The sequence below is a fragment of the Canis lupus genome, chromosome 26 (genome assembly GCF_011100685.1).
Source record: "Canis lupus familiaris isolate Mischka breed German Shepherd chromosome 26, alternate assembly UU_Cfam_GSD_1.0, whole genome shotgun sequence".
Classification (NCBI taxonomy): Eukaryota; Metazoa; Chordata; class Mammalia; order Carnivora; family Canidae; genus Canis; species Canis lupus.
The window spans coordinates 24,278,359-24,300,208 of NC_049247.1; the positions used below are offsets into that span (position 1 = coordinate 24,278,359).

General features: G+C 42.1%; 1 protein-coding gene across 10 annotated transcripts in view; it reads left to right on the forward strand.

Annotated features, from left to right (window-relative positions):
* OSBP2 (oxysterol binding protein 2) overlaps window positions 1–21,850 on the forward strand; it is a 212,183-nt gene that overhangs the window by 143,433 nt on the left and 46,900 nt on the right. Inside the window, exon 1 of one of the 10 annotated variants that reach the window (XM_038575660.1) lies at window positions 3,266–3,299. The exons of the other annotated variants lie outside the window; for them this stretch is intronic. Coding sequence (XP_038431588.1) covers window positions 3,281–3,299 — 19 coding nt within the window. The 5' untranslated portion in view covers window positions 3,266–3,280. Of the gene's footprint in view, window positions 1–3,265; window positions 3,300–21,850 lie in introns of those variants that run through there. 10 annotated transcript variants of the gene reach the window in all.

A 21,850-nucleotide genomic window follows, 5' to 3' on the forward strand; every position in this document is an offset into this window, starting at 1 on the left:
GCCTGACCCCACCAACTTCTCTTTACCCTTTGAGCAGGCTGCGACAGATCAGGAGAGTCCGTGTAAGTGGCCGCCCGGGTGTAAGCAAGGACCAGCCTTGAGGATGCCCTCCCAGGGCGGTGCTCTTGAATGACACCAGGGCTTGCTCCTCTGAGAGACCTCGGGTCAGCAGCTGTTAAGGTTGAAGCCTTGCAAGCTGGTTAAGCCTCTGCCTGCAATTCCTAATGCTTGAAATTTGCATTATTGGAGATTTTACAGGAGTGAAACTTGCTGTTTACCTTGTTTCTGTTATAGTTTAAAACTCTAGGGAAAATATGGAATTCTTCAACTCTGTAGATATAGAAAGGTACAGACTCATTAAATTCACTTAACACTGATTTCGTTTGAAAGAATTCCTTTTAGAAATTAACTCCCTCTGATCTATAATAAGCCTGGTAATTAATTTTGCTGACTGGTTACACTAATGGCTTCGTGAGGCCCTCCCTGATGTAGGGCAGACATCTTCGAAGTTATAGACTCCAAGCCTCAATCTTGGAGTCAGGTTTAATCATGCAAATTCTGAAAACACATCTGAAGGGTGTTTGTAATTACAAACATTTGAGATTTATTGAGCTGGTGCTGTGACTTCATCTTGAGAATCCTTTACATAAACTGACAAGTGAATTTTGTATAAAGTATGTCTTCTGATTTAAGATTAGTTTTAATTTCCAATTTTTATTTTACACAGAGTGTCCTTTTAAATAGTTTTTCTTCTGTTGGCCTGCCTGGTGATTTTCTTGGTTGCCATTCTCTAGAACATTTGCTGCTGGTAGGGAGCATTGGGCCTGGTGTCCATTTGCTTTCTGCTTTGTTGTGAGAGATGCTCACAGATGAGATGCTTTTTTTTTTTTTTTTTTTTTGAAAGATTTTATTTGAGAGAGAGAGAGCATGCACAAAAGTGGGGAGAGGCAGAGGGAAAAGGAGAAAGAATCTGAAGCAGACTCCCCGCTAAGCGCAGAGCCCAGGGCTGATTGCACAATGGTGGAATCATGACCTGAGCTGAAACCAAGAGTCTTAACCAACTGAGCCACCCAGGCTTCCTGAAGATGCTCATTTTTGGTCTGGAAGGTCAAACAGCTGTACCTCAGAATTGTTGGCAGAGTAACCTCTGACTGCTAGATCCCTCCAGACTAGGCCTTCCTTCTTACGCCTCCTGTGACTCCCACTCTCCACAGTGGGTCTGGGGAAAAGAAGAGGAGGAGGTTGTGTGTGTGCGGGTACCCTGCTAAGCTCAGGGCCTGGAGCAGAGCTTGTTGGGCTGTGGGAGGAGGCCCAGGAGCCAGCACAGGGCTAAAGAGCAGCTAGGATTAGGCTTCTGTGTCAAGATGCCCTAGGGGCAGACTTCAGAGTGTGTCCCTCTGCTGCCCTGTGTGAGTCAACACCCTGCACCGACAAACAGAACATGTCTGTGGGCGGGATACTGCTTGCAAACCTGGCCAGCTAAAAAGAGCAGAGTGAGGAAAGCAGAGATGGGGACTTCAGGAGGCCCGTGGGTGTGGCAGACAGGGAGGGGCATGGGGCCCTCATCCCCAGCTTGCAAATGAGGTGAGACTGGCCTCTTCGTTTCAGACATAGAAAGGTATTGCAGTGAGAGGCTACTCTAGACACATTTCCCCTTAGAAAATAGTCCTAGTGAAATGGTGCAGGTTGAAGAACTAGCTGGGCTCACAGCCTGACCAGGGGATTAGGGGCCGATCTCCAGGCAGTGATCATTTAGGTGGCAGGATAGCATCTGAGCTTGTGGAGGCTCATCACATGGACTATTAACTGTGGGGGATGGTAGGGTTCCCACAGCGGATCCAGGGTGTCAGGAGACCTGAGCACCTATCCTGACTCTACTGCTGGGCTGTGTCACCATGGACCAGTCCCTATCCCCTTGTGGGCCTCAGTAGCTGCCACCTCTGTAAATGACAGGGGGAGGAGTGGGTTGGAAAGGGCTGATGCCTGTCTTGCTCTCAGGTCCCGCCCTAGGGAAGGGGAGCCCTGGGGAGTCCATTGACAGGAGGCTGCTCTTCAGCCAGTAATGGCCTGTTCAAACCTCACCTCCAGTGCTTGCCTGACCTTCAGCTAGCTTCGTAGCCTTTTTGATTTGCAATTTTCTTGTCTAAAACATGGCATTAAACCTACTTACCTGGCAAGGTTGCTGGGAGGTCAAAATGAGATAATATATATCTATACCTACTAATCCATCCATCAATCTGTGTGTCTCTGTCCTTCAAACAGAGCCCGGAACCACAGATGGGGAAATGCCCACTCGGGGTCTCTCATGAGCTCCAAATTCAGCCGTTGGCAGCTCACTCATTTACGTGTGTGTGTGTGTGTGTGCATGCACGCACAGTTGTGTTTAGGATTTCTGCATTTTTTTGGAATGTAAAGTTCTAAAAGCACAAAATAGGGACCCCTTGCCCTGGCAAGGTAGATTCACCAGGAGTCAGAGCCAGGTGAGCTTGGACTGCCCGTGGCACTGCTGATGTCACAATTACCCATTTGTGGCCTCAGAGAGCCCCTGTATACCCATGAGCTAGTCTGTGTGGCTGTGATGAGTGCCAGGGCCTATTGTTTTGATGAGGGTTGCTTGTTTGTTTTTGCATCTTTGAGGCCTAGGACAGATACCATTCTCAGAGAAGGAGCCTCATAGAACATCAGCTGAGAAGTGCTGTTGGGTATGGTGTCTTTCAAAAAGTCACAGGGCAGGTGGTTCTTTCATGTTCCTTTTGGGACTTGCTAACATGTCCCATCTTGTGTTCCCCTGCATTGTGTTCCCAGGTGTCTGCTGGAATCCTTGGGAAGAAGGACTGGGGCATGAAGTGAGGGACTAGCTCTCTGTCCTAATCCCTCCATATGTGTGTACAGAATGGCCCCCCAGTGTGGTGCCCCAAGATTAGTATCTGTGACCTCATTGGGCCTGGCCTTACTGCCCACCCGGTCCAGCCTCCCACTCTGCTCTGCCCACTCGGCTGAATGTCCTTGCTCATCCCTCACATGTTAATCAGATTCATCCTTTGAGGCCCAGTGCCCATCCTAGATCCTCCTGAAGCTGCCCCAAACTCCTCAAGGCTGGAGGTGACCTCTCCCCTCAGACCTCTCCTGGGCCTCCCTTCTGCAGTAGACCTGGATTGAGTGCAAGTCTTGCCCTCTTCTGAGGCTTTAAGCACCCAAAGGTGAAGCCTGGGTTTCATCTGTGTCTGTGATGTGCCCCTGCACCCCCAGGACCTGGCATTTTGCAAATTGCTGTTCCATAATGAGCCTACCAGCTGAAAGTGAGTGGAGGGAAGAGCCATCTGAGGCTCAGTGGCCAGGAGCAATCTTGGCTGGGGTTTCCCCTTCCAGCCGGGTTCTCAACCTCCTGAGAACCCTCTGAGGGGTTTTCCTGGTTCACCAGAACTCTCTTGACTCAAGATTGGAGCAATGGGTGAAATCTGTCCTGCTCTGCCCCTTCTAGTGTTACTGTATATGGCAAGTGGCTCCCCTGGAACAGCAGAGGAAGCTCAGAGGTGTGAGGAAGGGTTCTTAGGTGAACGTGAGAGATCATAAAGAACTTCCTGGAGGAGGTATAACAACCAGATGGGTGTTGGAGGATGGGGATAGGCAGGTGTTCACTTAGGTTTGAGTGAGGCGTCAGAGCCCATGACTGGCAAGAGGTGGAAGAAGGCCTCACTTTTTTTGTGGGTTGGATCAAAAAAGACAGGTAGGCAGGCGAGGAGGTGAGCCCTGCTGGCTCTGCAGGTGGTGTATGGATTGTAGGAAGGAGGCTTTAGGGTAGCACTAACCCCATTTATGTCTTCCCTGGAAGACATCTGGCCTCATGAGACGTCACCATTACTAGGTGCAATACATGGAAGAGGACATTCTCTCACAGACATGTTACCTTGTGGGAGCTTCTGCATACCTGTAGGCTGGGGGTGGTGAGCAATATGTATGAGAGCACTCCTCCCCTCCCCTTCCTGGCACATGGTAGCTGCTCATCATTATTACTGTTACTTTTGTGGGCTTGAAATGAGGGGGAATTTGAAGCCCTGGGTATACATAAGGGGCTTTATTGGTAGTAGCAAATAAGATGATTATTCTATCATTGTACTGTATCATTTTTTTTTTAAGATTTTATTTATTTGAAAGAGTAGGAGCAGTAGGGAGGGGAAAAAGGGAGAGGGAATGAGAGAAGCAGACTCCCCGCTGAGCAGGGAGCTCCACATAGGCCTGATCCTAGGACCTCAAGATCATGACCTGAGCTGAATGTAGACACTTACCCAAATGGGCCCCCCAGGCGCCCCTGTACTGTATCATCTATATCATTCTATAGATGGAGATGCCAAGACTAGAGGACTTTCAAATCATAGGCTTAAGTGGGACCCAGAGCCTTCATGCTCTGCCAGCACTGGCAGTGGAATGGAGGGTCAAGGGGCAGAGGAGGGCCAGCAGGGAATGGTTATAGACTGAGAGTCTGCTAGACTCTGAACAAGCCTGGCCTGAATAGAAGCCACAGTGGGTAAGGCTGGTGGCTGAATTTTTGGGCCAGAGCTTGGGAAGTATAAAGTGTGGCAATTTGGCCGGTGGGGATGGGGGATTCCTTATCGAAAGAGGCTAAATGCAGGGCAGACATTTCAAATGTTTCAATGCTTTTGAGTCAGAGTGAATAACAATAAATGGTAAAAGAGAAGAATTTGTCTTTTCTGTTGAGCAGAAAATCTGGCTAGTCATTCACTCTGTGCTAAGAACTGTCCCAGTAGCTGTGTGGGGTACACCATGTCCACAGCCAGGTGGCAGGAATTCAGCCCAGAAGGGATAGGCATGCTGGAGCCTGGCATGCATACTTCTGATCTACCATGCCAGTTCCTCTCCCCAAGAAGGAATGGACAATGGGCAAGGCCCTGGCTGGCCAGACTCAGAACACAGGAGGTAATGCCCAGTAGAGAAGAGCTGTGGCTCTCAGGAGTCCATGAGCTCTGAGGAAAGAAGCTGCCAGAGGACAGTGAGGTGAGCGGTAGGTGTAGGCAGGGAGCCCAGCATGGAGGGCCTGCTGTGGGCAGCTAGCTGAGGAGTGAGTTAGATGGGTTCCGTGCAGGGGTGCCCCAGGTAGAGAGGGCAACAGGTTGAGGGCAGTGAGGAGGGCTGCACACAGGGGAGCATGTGGGTGTCATTGTGCGTGGGGGCAGGCCGGTCAGGTAGGGAAAGTGGAGAGCTAAAGGCAAGAGTCAAGGAGGAGGATGGAGAAAGGTGGGCAGAGCAGGTGTCCCCCAGTGCTGTGGACCTGCTGTGCAGAAGCCCATGTCTGCCAGTGGACTTCCTGTCTGTGCCAGCTCTGAGTCCTTGGGTGGCAGGTGGACCGCTATGCTGGATTTGGGGACTGAGAGAGGAAAGAGTCTTGAGCAGAAGTGACCTCTACTTGGAGGACAGTAGAGAATAGAAGCTGCCCCGGGCATTCGTGACTGTACCCTTGAACGGCAGCATGCCAGCGAGGAGGGTATTGGCAGTATGGAGGTAACAAGGCTGTAATGGGCCCTGGGGCTGCCCATCTGGGATTCTGGTGGCACTGGTGGCCCCAAGGAGTGTGGACAAGGTAGTGTGCTCTCTAGCTGGTTCATTGGTTTTTCACAGGTTGGTGTGTAGGGCTGCAATGAGCCCACTTGGTACCCATCTTTTGAAAACAATCTTTGACCTCTACTCATCCTGAAACTGTTGTAATATACTAAGTTTGTTAGAGCAACGCTCTTTTCTTTCACTTGCTATTATAATAAAAGCAAATCTACAGTGTCCATTATAAAAGGTGCCCCCTATGGTTGTGCAGTGAGCAACCTGCTTAACCATCCGCAACAGCCCTATTGATAGAAACACTTACCAGGAGCAATGTTTGGCTAGCCCTGAGGACTACACAATGACCTCTGTTGCCTCTAGGTGAAGAGAGAGAGAGGGCTGCCCAGGTGCCACGCCGAGAGAGGCGACTTCAGGGTCCTGCCATAGGCCAACATGGGAGAAGGACCCGGAGGGGCCATTTAAACTATGTGGGGGAGGCTTCAGCGAGCCAGCAAAATAGAGAGAGGAGAGCCTAAGCCACTGTGGAGACAGGGGCAGCCTGAATCAGGCTGCATGGGGACTGAGCGGTTTGCTCAGATCCCGATCCAGAGGGGTTTGCTCTAAGTACATCCTCCTCTGACCTCAGCAGGAGGTGTCCTATAACAGGCAGCACTGCCCTCTGCAGACACGGGTGGTTCCTCTGCTGCCTGGTTTTCCAGTAAAGTGACAGTCAGCAGCAGCTGATTGAATAGATGAACAGTATGAATAAAGATGAAGTTATGGGCTTCAGGCTGCCAACGCTAAAATTTCCCTTTGTGTCCTGCTTTCCTCTGACGTATGTGTTGAATAATGACACCTGACGTGCATCTTCAGAAGTCGTAGCTGCTCAGGCTGGCTGGTGTGGTGAGGTCAAAGGAGGCCACAGGCTCAGGGAAGGAGGATCCCCACGTGAGCAGCTCCCTGGTCTGCCCAGTGTCCTCGAGGCCCTGGGCGGGAGTTGGTTAGTGGGCATATGTTTTCCCTGAGAGGCTAGAACTGACAGCCAGCAAAGCCCCCTGGGTCCCACCTTCTGCTGGGGATATATTTTTTAAAGGTTTTATTTATTCATGAGAGAGAGAGAGAGAGAGGCAGAGACACAGGCAGAGGGAGAAGCAGGCTCCATGCAGGGAGCCCGACGTGGGACTCGATCCCCAGTCTCCAGGATCGCGCCCTGGGCTGAAGGTGGCACTAAACCACTGAGCTACCCGGGCTGCCCAGCTGGGGATATTTTTATATCAGAAGCAGTGCAGTCCATCTGGAGCAGGGCCCCAAGAGCGTGACTCTTGGTTCATTGACCATTTGCCTGATGAAATCCCACCCCCTTAAACCCACTCCTCACCTCCCCCAACACACACACACACACACACACACACACACACACACGCTTTGTTCTTGGCCAAACTGAGCTTCATCTGGGCTTCTGCACCCTGCACATTCATGATTTTTAAGGGTTGTTTACCATGAAAGCAACAATTCCAGATGTTCAAGATCCTGGTGTTTCCATAACTCCATTACCCTTCACGCCGCTGTTTTTAGGTCTCTATTTTTAGTTTTTTTTCCTTTATGTGAACATCCGTTTTACATCATTGAGAGACCAAAAAAAAAAAAAAATCATCATTCTCACGTGGCTGTACATCATAAGCACTTTCCCACGTTGCCACAGGCTTAATATGTATCTGTTGAGTGGCTGTGGAACATCTTTTCCTTCTGTTAGGCATTTCGGTTTTTCCCAGATTGTCACCACAGCCAAACTGCCGCCTGAGCATCTTTGGCATGTAAAATTTTTCTTGGGTGTCTCTTCCCGGGACAGATTCCCAGGAGTGTGATTGCTGAGCCCAGGGGCGATGTGACTGCTTCCCTCTGGCCCTCCATGGCCCTCAGCCGAAGTGTTGTGCTTCTCTCCACCTGCCCTCCACTAGCCTTCCATCATTCTGAGAGAGCATTTTTTAACCAAGCATAAAATTGTGCCTTGTTAGTGTTTTAGCTTGCATTTGACTAACTAGAAAGGATGAATTCATCCCCTCCCATCTCCCTCCTCTGCTAAGTTTGGTTATTATTTGTGGTTTACCCTTCTGTGGCTCATCAGCTGCACCTTTTCCTGCCCTTGTGCGGAAACCCAAAGGGGAGCGTTATGAATGTTGTTGCTTTCTGTCGCACCTGGCTGGAACCCAATCCTGACAGGACTTCCCCGGACCCCAGCACTACCCTACTTTGCTTCATGGGTGGGGTTCTGAGGAATGGTCCTTGGATTTGTCCCTTCCCTGGCCAGATCTGCTGCACAAACTTGTGGCGTTCTTGTTTAAAAATTATTAAGAGTTTCAAGAGGGAGACAGCTGTACGTTGAACCAAGCATGGGGCCCTTCTGACTTTGGGTCCTGAGAGATGGTACAGGTCACATGCCTGTGACAGCCTCCCTGCCCCCACCCTCTGGACTCCTCTAATTAGAAGTGGACCAAGTTTGGAAGTGGCTTGCCTGACTGCTGTACCCATAGTCCAGCTTCCCCAGGACCCGCTCCAGATGCAGAGGTTCCAGATCCAGATATAGATGGACTTCTGACATGGGACCCCACCTCCTGCTGCTCTTGACTGACAATGGCCATGCATCCTGCCAGGTCTGCTCCACCCTAGACTTAGTCATCTTTACCTCAGTGGCCCTTTCTGTGCCCTCATACACCTCATGCTGACCCCTAGAGGCTCTTTCTGGTGGAGAGCTGTCCCTTCTGGTCATCTTTGTCTTAACTTTCGCCAAGCAAAACAAGCAGCATCTCACTGCTCTGAATATTTGGTGCTGTTCTTCCTGTGTGCGCTTTCACCTTTGCCTCTCCCACTTCTGTCTTACTTTCTCCCTCCTGAGCCTTTCCATGTCAGCCCAGGGCCAGGAGGAACTGTTAACACTTTATGTAATGAGAAGCTGCTCATCCAAGTGGCAGCAGATAACTGCTGAGAATCAGTAGCTAGTTGCACTTGCTGGTAATTGGAAATGTCAGGCTGTCTCCCTGGTCACCTTCCTCACCTTTCCCCACCAAACAGTATAGGTTCCAGGAGTGGGGATAGGGGAGGGAGTGTTAACTTTGCGGGGCAGGGAGGATGGAACAAATGGATTTCCACCGAAGGAGGGTATGTGAATCCTGTTGTGTGTTCTGAGTAGTGGCATTCTGCAGGGGACTTGGGGGGGCAACTCCTGGGATGCGTCTCCTGCCTTCTCCCTGTGAATTACATAGAATTTAGAGCTTTTTAAATGGTCCTTGGTTTGATTAAGCTCTTAGTCTCATGAGAAATGTGGCCTTACACGTGTGGGCTTTTGTTTTGTATTGTTTGTTTTTACGTATTTGAAAGTTGTTTTTTTTTTAAAGACTTTATTTATTCACTCATGAAAGACACAGAGAGAGAGAGGCAGAGACACAGGCAGAGGGAGAAGCAGGCTCCATGCAGGGAGCCCGACCTGGGACTCGATCCGGGGTCTCCAGGATCATGGCCTGGGCCAAAGGCAGATAGATGCTCAACCGCTGAGCCACCGAGGCATCCCCATATTTGAAAGGTTGAATCAGGAAGGTGTCTATGTGAATTTCAGAAGCATTCAGTTACCCACACAAAGGAAAATCGTGTAGCCACAGAATCCATGACTATCACAGTTGGAGAGATCTTGCAAGTGATTTGCCCAATCCCCATGGTACAGACAAGGGAACTGAGGCCTGGAGACACACAGTTGGGCACAGTCGGGAATCCACAAAGCCAGCCATCCACTGCTAGAGACCACAGGATGCAGTCCCAAATTATTGCCATTTGGCTGTTAAAATAATTTTTGACATTTTTTTCTAGATTACAAAGATAATTCATGCTCAGTGTAGAAAATTTAGGAAGGAAAAAGCACTTTGAAGAAAATAAAAAGTACCTTTAATTCTACACAGAGAGAACCACAAATAATTTTAATCAGATTATTTAATGCATCTTTGAGGACTGACTTTTTCTCTTTCAACATTATGTTTCTAAGATTTATCTACATTGTTGGATATGGCTGTTGTTCATTCATTTCCATGGCTTCTAATAATCTTTTGTGTGACTCTATCACAATACCATGGACCCTTCCTCTATTGATGGACATGAGATTTATTTCTGGTACTTAACAGTAATGAACTTTGCTGCTACCATTATTCTACACATCTCCAGAACACATGTGTAAAAGTTTGCTGGGGGATACCTGGGCAGGCCATTTCCAGTCATGGCATATATGAATGATGAGTTTTGAAAAATACCACCAGATTGTTTTTCAAAGTGGTTGTACTGACTTAACTTCCCATTAGATAAGTGTGGGTGAGTTCCCTTTGATTATCATCCTCTTTGACACTTGGTATTGACGTGTACTCTTGCAAATCTGATGGCCCTAAAATGGTATTTCTGTGTAATCTTATTTGGCATTTCCTTGGTATCAAAATAGTGTGTTTTATTGGTAAGTATATGTTTCTTCTTATGTGAAATGCACTTTTCTGTTAGTGGTTTGTCCTTTTCTTATATATCTGTAGGAGCTCTTTATATGATCTGGATACCAACTGTCAGTGATAAGCTTTTACTTTATTTTATTTTAAATATTTTATTTATTTGTTTATTCATGAGAGACACGGTGAAGCAGAGACATAGGTAGAGTGAGAAGCAGGCTCCCTGCGAGAAGCCTGACGCAGGACTCAATCCCAGGATCCTGGCATCACGACCAGAGCCAAAGGCAGATGCTCAACCAATGAGCCACCCAGGTGCCCCAGTGATAAGCTTTTAGTTTGTATTTTTATATCATCTTGCTTATGATGTCTTCTGATGAATACATTTTTATTTTTTTATTTTTTTTTAAAGATTTTATTTATTCATGAGAGGCACAGAGAGAAAGAGAGAGGCAGAGACACAGGCAGAGGGAGAAGCAGGCTCCATGCAGGGAGCCGGATGTGGGGCTCGATCCTGGGTCTCCAGGATCACGCCCTGGGCGGAAGACAGGCACTAAACCGCTGAGCCACCCAGGGATCCCCTGATGAATACATTTTAAAATAGCTTTATTGAAATATTCATATACCATACAAGTAAGTCACTCATATAAAGTGTGTAATTCAATTTTTTTAATATAGTCACAGGGTGCACAATCATCATCACAATCTAATTAAAGAATATTTTTGTCCCTCCTAAAGGAAACCATAGCAGTCATTCTCAATTCTTTCTCTCTCTACCAACCCTAAGTAACCACTGATCTACTTTTTGTCTTTATAGATTTACCTATTCTGGATATTTCATATAGATGTCATATATTTTTGTGTCTGACTTCTTTCACTTAGCATATGTGTTGTTGTTTTTTTAATTTAAATTCAATCTGCCAACATATAACACCCAGTGCTCTCCCCATCAAGTGCCCTTCTTTAGTGCCCGTCACCGAGTCACCCCATACCCCCACCCTCCTTAACATAATGTTTTTAAGGTTTATCCATATTGCATGCATCAGTACTTTGTTCCTTTTTTTATTGACATGTAATATTTCATTATGTGGTTCTATCACATTTTATCTATTCATCAAAGTACAGATAGGCACTTGTGCTATTTCTCCTTTTTGGATATTATGAATAACACTGCTGTGAATGTCAGTGTATAAGTTTCTGTGTGGATGTGTGTTTTCATTTCTCTTGGGTAGATGCGTATGAGTGGGATTGCTGGGTCATATGGTCATATTGCTGGGTTGTGACATTTAACTTTTAAAGGCACTGCCAAACTCTTTGTTACAGCAACTGCACCATATTACGTTACCAAGGTCAGCAGTGTATTAGGGTTGCGATTTCTCCATATCTTTACCAACACTTGTTCCTTTCTGATTATCATTATTATTATTGCCATTTTTTTATTATTGCCATTTTAGTGGGTATGAAGTGATATCTCATTATTTTGATTTTCATTTTCCTAATGACTAAGAATGTTGGGCATTTTTCCTGTACTTATTGGCTATTTATATATCTTCTTGGGAGAAATGTTTATTTTAATCCTTTATCTATGTTTTATTTGAGTTATTTGCTTTTTATTGTATGAGTTCTTTGTATTTTCTGGATGTCTTTTATGAGATACATCATTTGCAAATGTTTCTCCCCATTCTGAGGATTGTCTTCTCACTCTTTTGATGGTATCATTTGTAGCACAAAAGTTTTTAATTTTGTTGGTGTCTGATTTATCTGTTTTTTCTTTTGCCACTTGTGTTTTGGTGTCATATCTAGGAATCCACTGCCTAATTCAAATTCATGAGGATGAAGTTTGGATGTTTACTTCTAAGAATTTTATACTTTTAGCTCTTAACATTTAGGTATATGATCCATTTTGAATTAGTCTTTGTATATGATGTGAGGTAGGGCTTCGTCTTCATTCTTTCGGATGTTTTCCAGCATCATTTATTGAAAACACTATTCTTTTCTCTATTTAATTGTCTTAGCATCCTTACTGAAAATCAACTGGCCATAAATGTAAAGGTTTGTTTCTAGATTCTCGATTTTGTCCCATTGATCTATAATATCCTAATGCCATTACTACACTGTCAATAGACACTCTTAATTTTAATGTAGTTGAATTTACCAGTCTTATGATAAATTCAATTTTAGGTTTCTGTCTAGAGATAACATATTTTTCTATATTTTCTTCTTAAAAGTTTTAAAGTTTCACAGTGAAGTCCTTAACACATCTAGAATTGGTTTCTGGATAGGATTCAAAATCTGTAGTTAATTTCATTTTTCTCCATATAATCAATTATTTGGCCCAGTACTGTTTATTGAGCAGTCCTTTTTTTCTCCCATTGATCTGCTCTACTACCTCTGGCAGCTATGAAAGTTCCACATAGGGGCAGCCCGGGTGGCTCAGCGGTTTAGCGCCTGCCTTTGGCCCAGGGCCTGATCCTGGAGACCCAGGATCGAGTCCCTCCCTCATCAGGCTCCCTGCATGGGGCCTGCTTCTCCCTCTGCCTGTGTCTCTGCCTCTCTCTCTCTCTCTCTCCTTGTGTCTCTCATGAGTAATAAATAAAATAAAATCTTAAAAAAAAAAAAAAGAACCACATATGCTTGGATCTATTTGGGACTCTCATTTCATAGTGCAGTTTTTCCCTTTTACCATTATCACACTGCCTTAAGTACTTTATTATACATTTTGATATCTTGTAGATCAAGTCTGGCAGCTTATCAGGGTGATGTAATATTTATTTATATTTTACATATGGGAAAACTGAGTCTAGAGAGGTTACATCCCAGGCCATACTGCTAGTGACTAGCAGAGCCAGGCTTGTTTAAACTTGGGCAATTAGGATTACAGTGCATGCTCTTAGTCTCTAAAATCTGCATACCTGAACAACAATCATATACAAATGGTACTTGTTCTACCAGCTGAAAGTTTAAGACTTTACCCTTTTCACTTTATTTGCCAGGCAAAGGGAAGGTAAGTAAATTTTAAATATAATAAGATCTGGTTCATTTGAGGTTTTAATCCTCTCGTCTTTCCCTACTTGGGATATTTCAGGGAAAGCTTTCCAAAGATATTTACCACCAGTTTGATATTTTGGGGTAATTTTCTAGGCAAAGATGCAGGTGTAGTCAAGAGAAGAGCTGCCTGGAAAGCAGGTAAGACATAGCAGGACAAGTAACCTGTGGTTAGGACAGAGTGGGCAGTTGGGACAGGAGAGACACCAGAAACCCCAAGAAGTGGTAATGACTGGAGTTCTGGGTTGATGTTGACTGGAGAATGAGGCGTGGGGACTTAATGATCCTTAGAGACTGCTGCTTGTGTCCCTGGCACCCCACAGGGTAGCCGGCACATACAGTCAACACATTGAGTGAGTAATGTGATTAAGGAACCAATTCAGCAGATTCAAGATGTGAAATTGAATTTCTGTGTCTCCTAGCTGTCAGCTATCAGTCTTTTTGAGTGATATGGTGTGCTGGGGATCAGGGGACAAAGTTCTCACTCCAATCCCAAAGTAGATAGCTTATCCTGAGCCCCTGTGGACCTTGGCTTCCTTATCTGTTACATGCTGGGGGGATAGGGGGCAGAGATATGGCTCTTTGAATTCCTGCAGTGATGCAGAAGCAAGGGAAACCACCAAAACCCCTTTTGCAGGGGACTCCCTGCCACACCCCTGTGAGAAGGAGGCAGGCCATGCATTCCAGTTGTGTGCTGGTTTATAGGTACAGCTTGTGGCCAAACTGTGTGCCAGCTGCTCACTCACATTGCACTCAAACAGAAACTGAGCTTGTAATGTGGTTCTTTGCAGGTTCAGGATGGGAGTGAAGCCCAGGAAATGAGAGAAGCAATCTGATCCATAGGATCATGGGAGCTAAACCTTAGTGCCAGCATTACCCAGGTTCCTTCCTCTGTAGTCCTCATCTGTTGATGGACATTTAGGTTGTTCTCATTTTGTGGCCACTATGAGTAATGCTACTATGTAATAAACATTCACACACAAGTTTTCGTGTAGACATATGTTTTCATTTTTCTCGGATGTATACTTAGGATAGGATTGCTAGGTTATATAATAACTGCCAAATTTTTTTAAAAAGATTTTATTTATTTATGTTGACAGAGATATAGAGCCAGAGAACACAAGTTGGGGGGGATGGCAGAAAGAGAGAGAGAGAGAGAGAGAGAGAGAGAGAGAGAGATTGAGAGAAGTAAGCTCCCCACTGAGCAGGGAGCCTGACTCAGAGACTCAATCCCAGGATTCTGGGATCATACCTGAGCCAAAGGCAGACATTTTACCAACTGAGCCATCAGGTGCCCCTGTCAAACTGTTTTTTTACAGCAGCTGTGCTATTTTATATTCCCATTAGGCGGGAGGTTCCAGTTTTTCTGCGTCCTTACCAACACTTAATATTTTTTTCTTTTGGTGACTAATGATACTGAGCACTTTTTCATGTGCTTATTGGCTATCTATATATCTTCTTTGGAGAAATGTCTGTTCAAATCCTATTTTTAAATTTTATTTTACTATTTAATTACTTATTTTCAAATCCCATTTTTTTCTTTTTCTTCTTTCTTTCTCTCCTTTCTTTCTTTCTTTCTTTCTTTCTTCCTTCCTTCCTTTCCTTTCCTTTCCTTTCCTTTTTTCTTTTTCTTTTTTTCTTTCTTCCTTCCTTCCTTCCTTCCTTCCTTCCTTCCTTCCTTCCTTCCTTCCTTTTCTTTCTTTCTTTCTTTCTTTCTTTCTTTCTTTCTTTCTTTCTTTCTTTCTTTCTTTCTTTCTCTTTCTCTTTCTTTTCTTTCTTTCTTTCTTGACATGGAGCCAAACTCAGGACTTGAACTCATGACCATGAGATTAAGACTTGAGCCAAGATCAAGAGTCAGACACTTAACCAATTGAGCTACTCAGGTACCCCTCAAATCCCATTTTTAAATTAGGTTATCTTTCATTGATATTTGAATGTTAAACTAACCTTGCATTTGTGTAATAAACTTCAATTAATTAAGATGTATTATCCTTTTTATATACCGTTGGATTATATCTGTTTAATACTTTTTTGAGGATTTTTGTGTCTTTGTTCATGAGGAATATTGGTCTATAGGATTTTTCCTTGTTTGTTTTGTAATGTCCTTGCCTGGTATCAGATAATTCTAGTATCAGGTAATTCTGACCTTATGAAATGAATTGGGAAATATTCCCTCCTCTTTAATTTTCTGACAGAGTCCATGTAGAATTGATATTGTTTTTTCCTTAAGTGTTTGGTAGAACTTGTCAGCAGATCCTTTTTAGCCCTGAGTTTCCTTAAAGATATTTAACTATAAGATCAATTTCCTTAATAGACTATTCAGATTATTTATTTATTTATTTTTTACTGAGTAATTTGCAGTATTTTTGTGTCTCAAGGATTTACTTCATCTAAGTTGTTGAATCTGTGAACACATAGTTGTTCACAATATTTCCTTCTTACCCTTTAATATCTGCAGTGATGTCCCCTCTTTCATTGCTGATATTGGTAATTGGTTATACCTTTTTTTTCTCCTCAAACTGGCTAGAAGTGTATAGATTTTATTGATATTTTCAAAGAATCAGACTTTGGTTTTATTGGTTTTATCAACTGTTTTTCTTAAATACTCTTTAAAAACATATATATTGTAGATACCCTTTAAAAAGTAAATTGAGGGGATCCCTGGGTGGCTTAGTGGTTTGGAGCCTGCCTTCGGCCCAGGGTGTGATCCTGGAGTCCCGGGATCAGGCTCCCTGCATGGAGCCTGCTTCTCCTTCTGCCTATGTCTCTGCCTTCTCTCTCTGTGTCTCTCGTGAATAAATAAATAAAATCTTTAAAAAAAGTAAATTGAATCATACTATAATACTGTTCTATCTTGATCTTTTTCTTTGACTATGTCTTCAAGTTTTTTTCATATCACACAGAAGCTCATGGATTGTTAGAGAACAATGTTAGAGAACATCTTTGTAATACTCTGTTATATGCATGTATCATAGTTTAGTAACCAGTCCATTCTAAGGGGCATTTAGGATGTTTATAGACTTGTTACTATTGCAAACAATACTAAAATGTAATTTTTTAAAGTTTTATTTATTTAAGTAATCTCTACACCCAGCATGGGATTTGAACTCACAATCCAGAGATGGAGAGTCCATGTTCCTCCAATTGAGCCAGCTAGGCAACCCTGAAATGTACATTTATTATATATCAGTCTTTGGTCACATCTGCATGTGTATCTACATATCTGTAGAATATATTACTACACCTGGATCAGTGGGTGGTTATCCGTTTTTGTCTTTTTAAATCAACTTTATTGATGTATAATTTAAGTACAATCAAATGTACTGACTTTAACCATTCTGTGAGTTTTAACAATGTATATATATACCTGTATAGCCACCACTCCAAATAAGATATAGAACATTTTTATCATCCCAAAAAGTTTCCTCATGCCCCTTTGCAGCCAATGCCCTTCATGCCTAGCTCCGGACAACCACTGATCTTTTTGCACTATAGTTTTATTTGTCTAGAATTTTATATACTGGAATCAGACAGGAGTGTGTGTGACTTCTTTCATTCAACACAATGTTTTTGAAGTTCATTCTTGTGTGAATACATAATTTATTCTTTTTTATTGGTAATTTTCCATATGCTACAATTGTCCATTCACCTGTTAATGGACATACAGGTTGCTTCCAGTTTGGGGCTTCTATGAGCCAAAAAGCTGCTATGAACATTTAAAATGCATGTATTTTTGTGGACATCAATTTTTACTTCTCTTAGGTATACTTATAAGAAGAATTGTGGGTCATCTTGTAAGTGTACGATTATCTTTATAAGAAATTGCCTGTTTTCCCAAATGGTTGGTACCACATTACATCCCAATTAGCAATGTATGGGAGTTCTGTTGCCCTACATCCTGCCAACACTTGCTACCATTATTTTTTTTTAAGTTGCCTATTCTAGTGAGCATGTAGCATCTTATTGTAGTTTTAATTTATTTTTCATTGATTAATGATGTTGAGCATCTTTTCATGTACTTATTAATTATTTGTATATATTCTTTCATAAAGTACCTTTTCAAATCTTTTGCCTATGGGGGGGGCTGTTTGCCTTATTATTGAGTTTTGGCAGTTCTTTATGTATTCTGAATACAAGTTCTTTTTCAGGAATATGTACTAAGAACAAGTTCTCCTAATCTCTGATTTATCTTTTCATTTTTAATGCTGTCTTTCTGAGAGCACAGGGTTTTAATTTTGATTAGAACCATTTGTCAGTTCTTTCATGATTGTGCTTTTTTTGCATTCTAAGAAATTTTTTTGGCCACTTCAAAATAGCCGCATTTCCTTCTGGATGTTTTGTAGTTTCAGCTTTTATATTTAGTTGTAAGATCCACCTTCAGTTCATTTTCTGTATGGTGTGAGGTAGTTGTCAAGGTTATTTTCTTCTCCATGTGAATGTTCAGTTGTTAAGTACCATTTTCTTTAAAAAAATAAAGCATTTCTCTCATTGACTTACCTTAACACTTTTGTTGAAAATCAGTTGATTACACATGTATAGGTCTGTTTCTGAACTCTATTATGTCCCATTATAAATTTATCCTTATGCCAATACTATACTGTCTTGATTACTCTAGCTGCATAGTAAATCATGATATCAGGTAGCCTAAGTCCTCCAGCTTTGTTCTTTTCCCAAATGGTTTTGGCTCTTCCTTGTTCTTTGATTTCTATATAAATTTTAGAATTGGCATGTCAGGGATCCCTGGGTGGCTCAGCGGTTTAGCGCCTGCCTTTGGCCCAGGGCACGATCCTGGAGTCCCGGGATCGAGTCCCGTGTCGGGCTCCCGGCATGGAGCCTGCCTCCCCTCTGCCTGTGACTCTGCCTCTCTCTCTCTCTATGTCTATCATAAATACGTTTTAAAATCTTAAAAAAAAAAAAAAAGAATTGGCATGTCAGTTCCTACAAAAAAGTCAGCTGGGATGTTGATTGGGATTGCATTCAGTCTATAGATCAATTTGTGGAGAATTGACATCTTAATGACATTGAAGTTTCTAATTCGTGAACATGATATTTGTTTATTTATGTTTTCTTTAATTTCTCTAAGCTATGTGTTTTCTTGCGCAGATTTTGTTAAATTTGCCTGTCAGTATTTACTGGTTTTGTTGCTATTATAAACAGTATTTTTAAATTTTTATTTTCCAGCTATTTGTTGGTATTATAGAAATACAATTGTTGTATATAACCTTGTATTCTGCTATCTTGCTAAATTCACCTGTTAGTTCTAGTGGCTTTTCTTTGGATTCCTCAGGATTTCCTGTATAGGTGATCGTGTTGTCTGTACCTAAAGGCCTTTGACCTCTGCCTTTCTAACTTGTATGCTTTGGTTTCTTTTCATTTTCTTTTTGCACTGGCAAGGACCTCCAGTGTAATATTGAATAGAGGTGACTTGCCTTGCTCCTGATCTTAGGGGAAAAAGTTCAACTTTTCATCATTAAGTATGAAGATAACCGTAAGATTGTCATAGATGTCTTATGTAATGGTGGGAAAGTTTCCTTTTTCTTCCAAGTGTTCTGTGTTTTTGTCTTAAATGGGTATCGAGTTTTGTCAAATGCTTTTTTTTTTAGTATTTATTGTGTTAATTATATATTTTTCTTTATACTGTTAATATGAATTGTATTAATTTAAAATGTTAAACCTTGCATTCCTGAAATAATCCCTACTTGTTCATAAGGTATTATCCCTTTTAGCTGAATTTTTTTGGCTAATATTTTGACAGGGAATTTTGCTTCCATATTCATGAGGGATCTTAAGCTGTAGTTTTCTTGTATTGTCTTTGTCTGCTTTTGGTATGTGTAATACTGGTATTTCATAAAATGAGGTAGTAGTGCCTCATAAGATAATTGAGAATTGTTTCTCCCTCTTCTTCTTCTTCTTCTTCTTTTTTTTTTGACAAAATTTGTATACTAATTGTATTACTTCTTCCCTAAATATTTGGTAGGATTTCACCAGTGCAGCCATTTGTACCTGAGTTTTCTTTGAGGAAAAGGTTTTTAATTTTAAATTCAGATTCTTCATAACAGGCTTTTTTAGTGTGTCATTTCTGGTAATCTCTTCTTTCAAGAACTATTCCATGTCATCAAAGGTATTATACTTATTGGCATAATACTTTACATAATAGTCTTTTAATATCCCTTTAGTGCCAATAAGAGTTGTAGTGATGTACTTCTTTCATTTCTGTTATTGGTAATTTGCATTTTCCTTCTTTCTTGATAGTTCTAGCATGTCAATTTCCTGATCATTTCAAAGAAAATCTTTTCAAAGCTTTAAATCTTTCCATTGTTATTCTGTTTTCTATTTCACTGATTTCTGCTCTTTATCATGTTATTCCTTCTACTCATTTTGAGTATAGGTGCTTTTCTTTTTCTAGTTTCTTTTTTTTTTTTTTTTAATTTTTATTTATTTATGATAGTCACAGAGAGAGAGAGAGGCAGAGACACAGGCAGAGGAAGAAGCAGGCTCCATGCACGGGGAGCCCGATGTGGGATTCGATCCCGGGTCTCCAGGATCGCCCCCTGGGCCAAAGGCAGGCGCCAAACCGCTGCGCCACCCAGGGATCCCTAGTTTCTTAAGGTGGAAGCTTAGATCATCCAGAAATAGTTCGTCATAAATAGATTTTTTTAGATCTATTATCACCTTAGATCATCATAAATAGATCTTTTAAACTTTTCTTCTTTTGTATAATAATTACGTAAATCTATGCATTTCCCTCCAAGCACTGCTTTAGCTGCATCCCACAAAATTGATATGTTACATTTTCTTCATCACTCATTTCAGAATATTTTCTAATTTCCTGTGTGGTTTTTTATTTGATCCGTCAGTTATTTGGAAACTGACAGACACGGAAGTGTGTGTATTTGAGTATTTAACAAAGAACACACATTTTATAATGTAAATTTAAGACCTGATTTGTGGCCCAGCATAGGCACTGATATGGTAAATGTTTAATGTATTGTTGAAAAGAATGCGTATCCTGCCATTGCAGCGTTGTAGTGTTCTATAAGTATCCATTAGGTCACGTTGACTGATAAAGGATACTTCGAAGATTCATGTCCTTATTCAAATCCTTTTTTTTTTCTTTTTTTTCTTTTTTTTTTTTTTTGGTGTTCAATTTACCAACATACAGAATAACCCCCAGTGCCCGTCACCCATTCACTCCCACCCCCGCCCTCCTCCCCTTCTACCACCCCTAGTTCGTTTCCCAGTTAGGAGCCTTTACGTTCTGTCTCCCTTTCTGATATTTCCCACACATTTCTTCTCCCTTCCCTTATATTCCCTTTCACTATTATTTATATTCCCCAAATGAATGAGAACATATAATGTTTGTCCTTCTCCGACTGACTTACTTCACTCAGCATAATACCCTCGAAGATTCATGTCCTTATTCAAATCCTTATTCACTTTATCTATTTCTATCAATCCCTAAGAAAGTAGTATTGAAATCTCTAACCATAATTGCAGGTTTGTCTCTTTTTCCTTTCATTTCTGTTTTTGTTTCCTGTACTTTTCAAACTCTGCCAAAAGTTGCCTGTGCATTCAAGAGTTTGGGTTGTTTTGATGAATTGGTGTCTTTTGTCATTCTGAAAGTTTCCTCTTTATCTCTGTCCTCAAGCCTCCTTTTGGATGCTGATCTTGTAATTGCTGTTATTGCTGTTTGCCTGATGTTTCTTTTTTCCAGTCTTTTACTTTCAGCCCCTTGGAATCTTTTTTTTTTTTTTTTCCCTTGGTATCTTTAAAGTTGTGTTTATTGTAGAAAGCATATAGTTGGTTATTTTATCTATGCTTTTATATTTACAGGATTCTTTGTAGATAGCATATCATGAGTCTTGCTTTTTTTCCCAGTCTGATAAAGTCTCTGACATTTAATTAGAGTGTCGAGACCATTTTCATTTAGTGTAATTATCGATATGGTTGGGTTTAAATCTACCATTTTGCTATTTGTTTTGGTCTCTTCTATTTCCAAGCACTTTTTTTTCCTCCTTGCCTGCCATCTGTGGTATAATTTTTGTATTCCATTTTTCCTCTTTACTAACCCATAACTATACATCTCTCTTCTTGGTAGGTTGCTCTAGGGTTTACATTACATATCTTTAACATATCACAGTCTTCCTTCAAATCCTTTACTATTTCAGCTCTTAAGAACCTTATAATGATGCTCTTCTATTGCCCTCATCTTCTCCACTGTGTTTTATTTTACTTTTAAAGATGATATAAAACCTACAATATACTTTTTTCTTGCTCTATACAGTCATTTATCTCAATGTGAAATTTAAAAGTGAGAAAACCAGCATCTTTTACATTTACTCACATATTTATCTTTTTTAGCACTTCTCATTCTTTTGCTGGGATCTGAGTTTCCATTTGGTATCATTTTCTCTCAGATTGAAGAACTTCCTTTAACATTTTACAGCACAGTTCTCAGCCAGCTGCAGATTCTCTCAGGTTTTATCTTTCTTTCTACTTTATTTTTGAAAGACTTTTTATGAGCTATATAATTCTAGGGTTTTTTTTCTTTCAGACTATAAAGAAGCTGTTTCTTCTTTGTCTTCTGGCTTATGTGCCCACTGCCCTGGCATATCCCTTCTCAGGAACCCCACAGCTAAGTCCCAGAGTCAAAGCAGCCCACAGATGACTGTAGGCAGGCACCTCACTTCATGGCACGTCAGCATCCCAGACATTTAAGGCCAGTGGAGCCCGCGGCACAGCGGAGCAGTGTGGTGAGCCAGGGGGGCACTGTCTGGCAGAGTGCT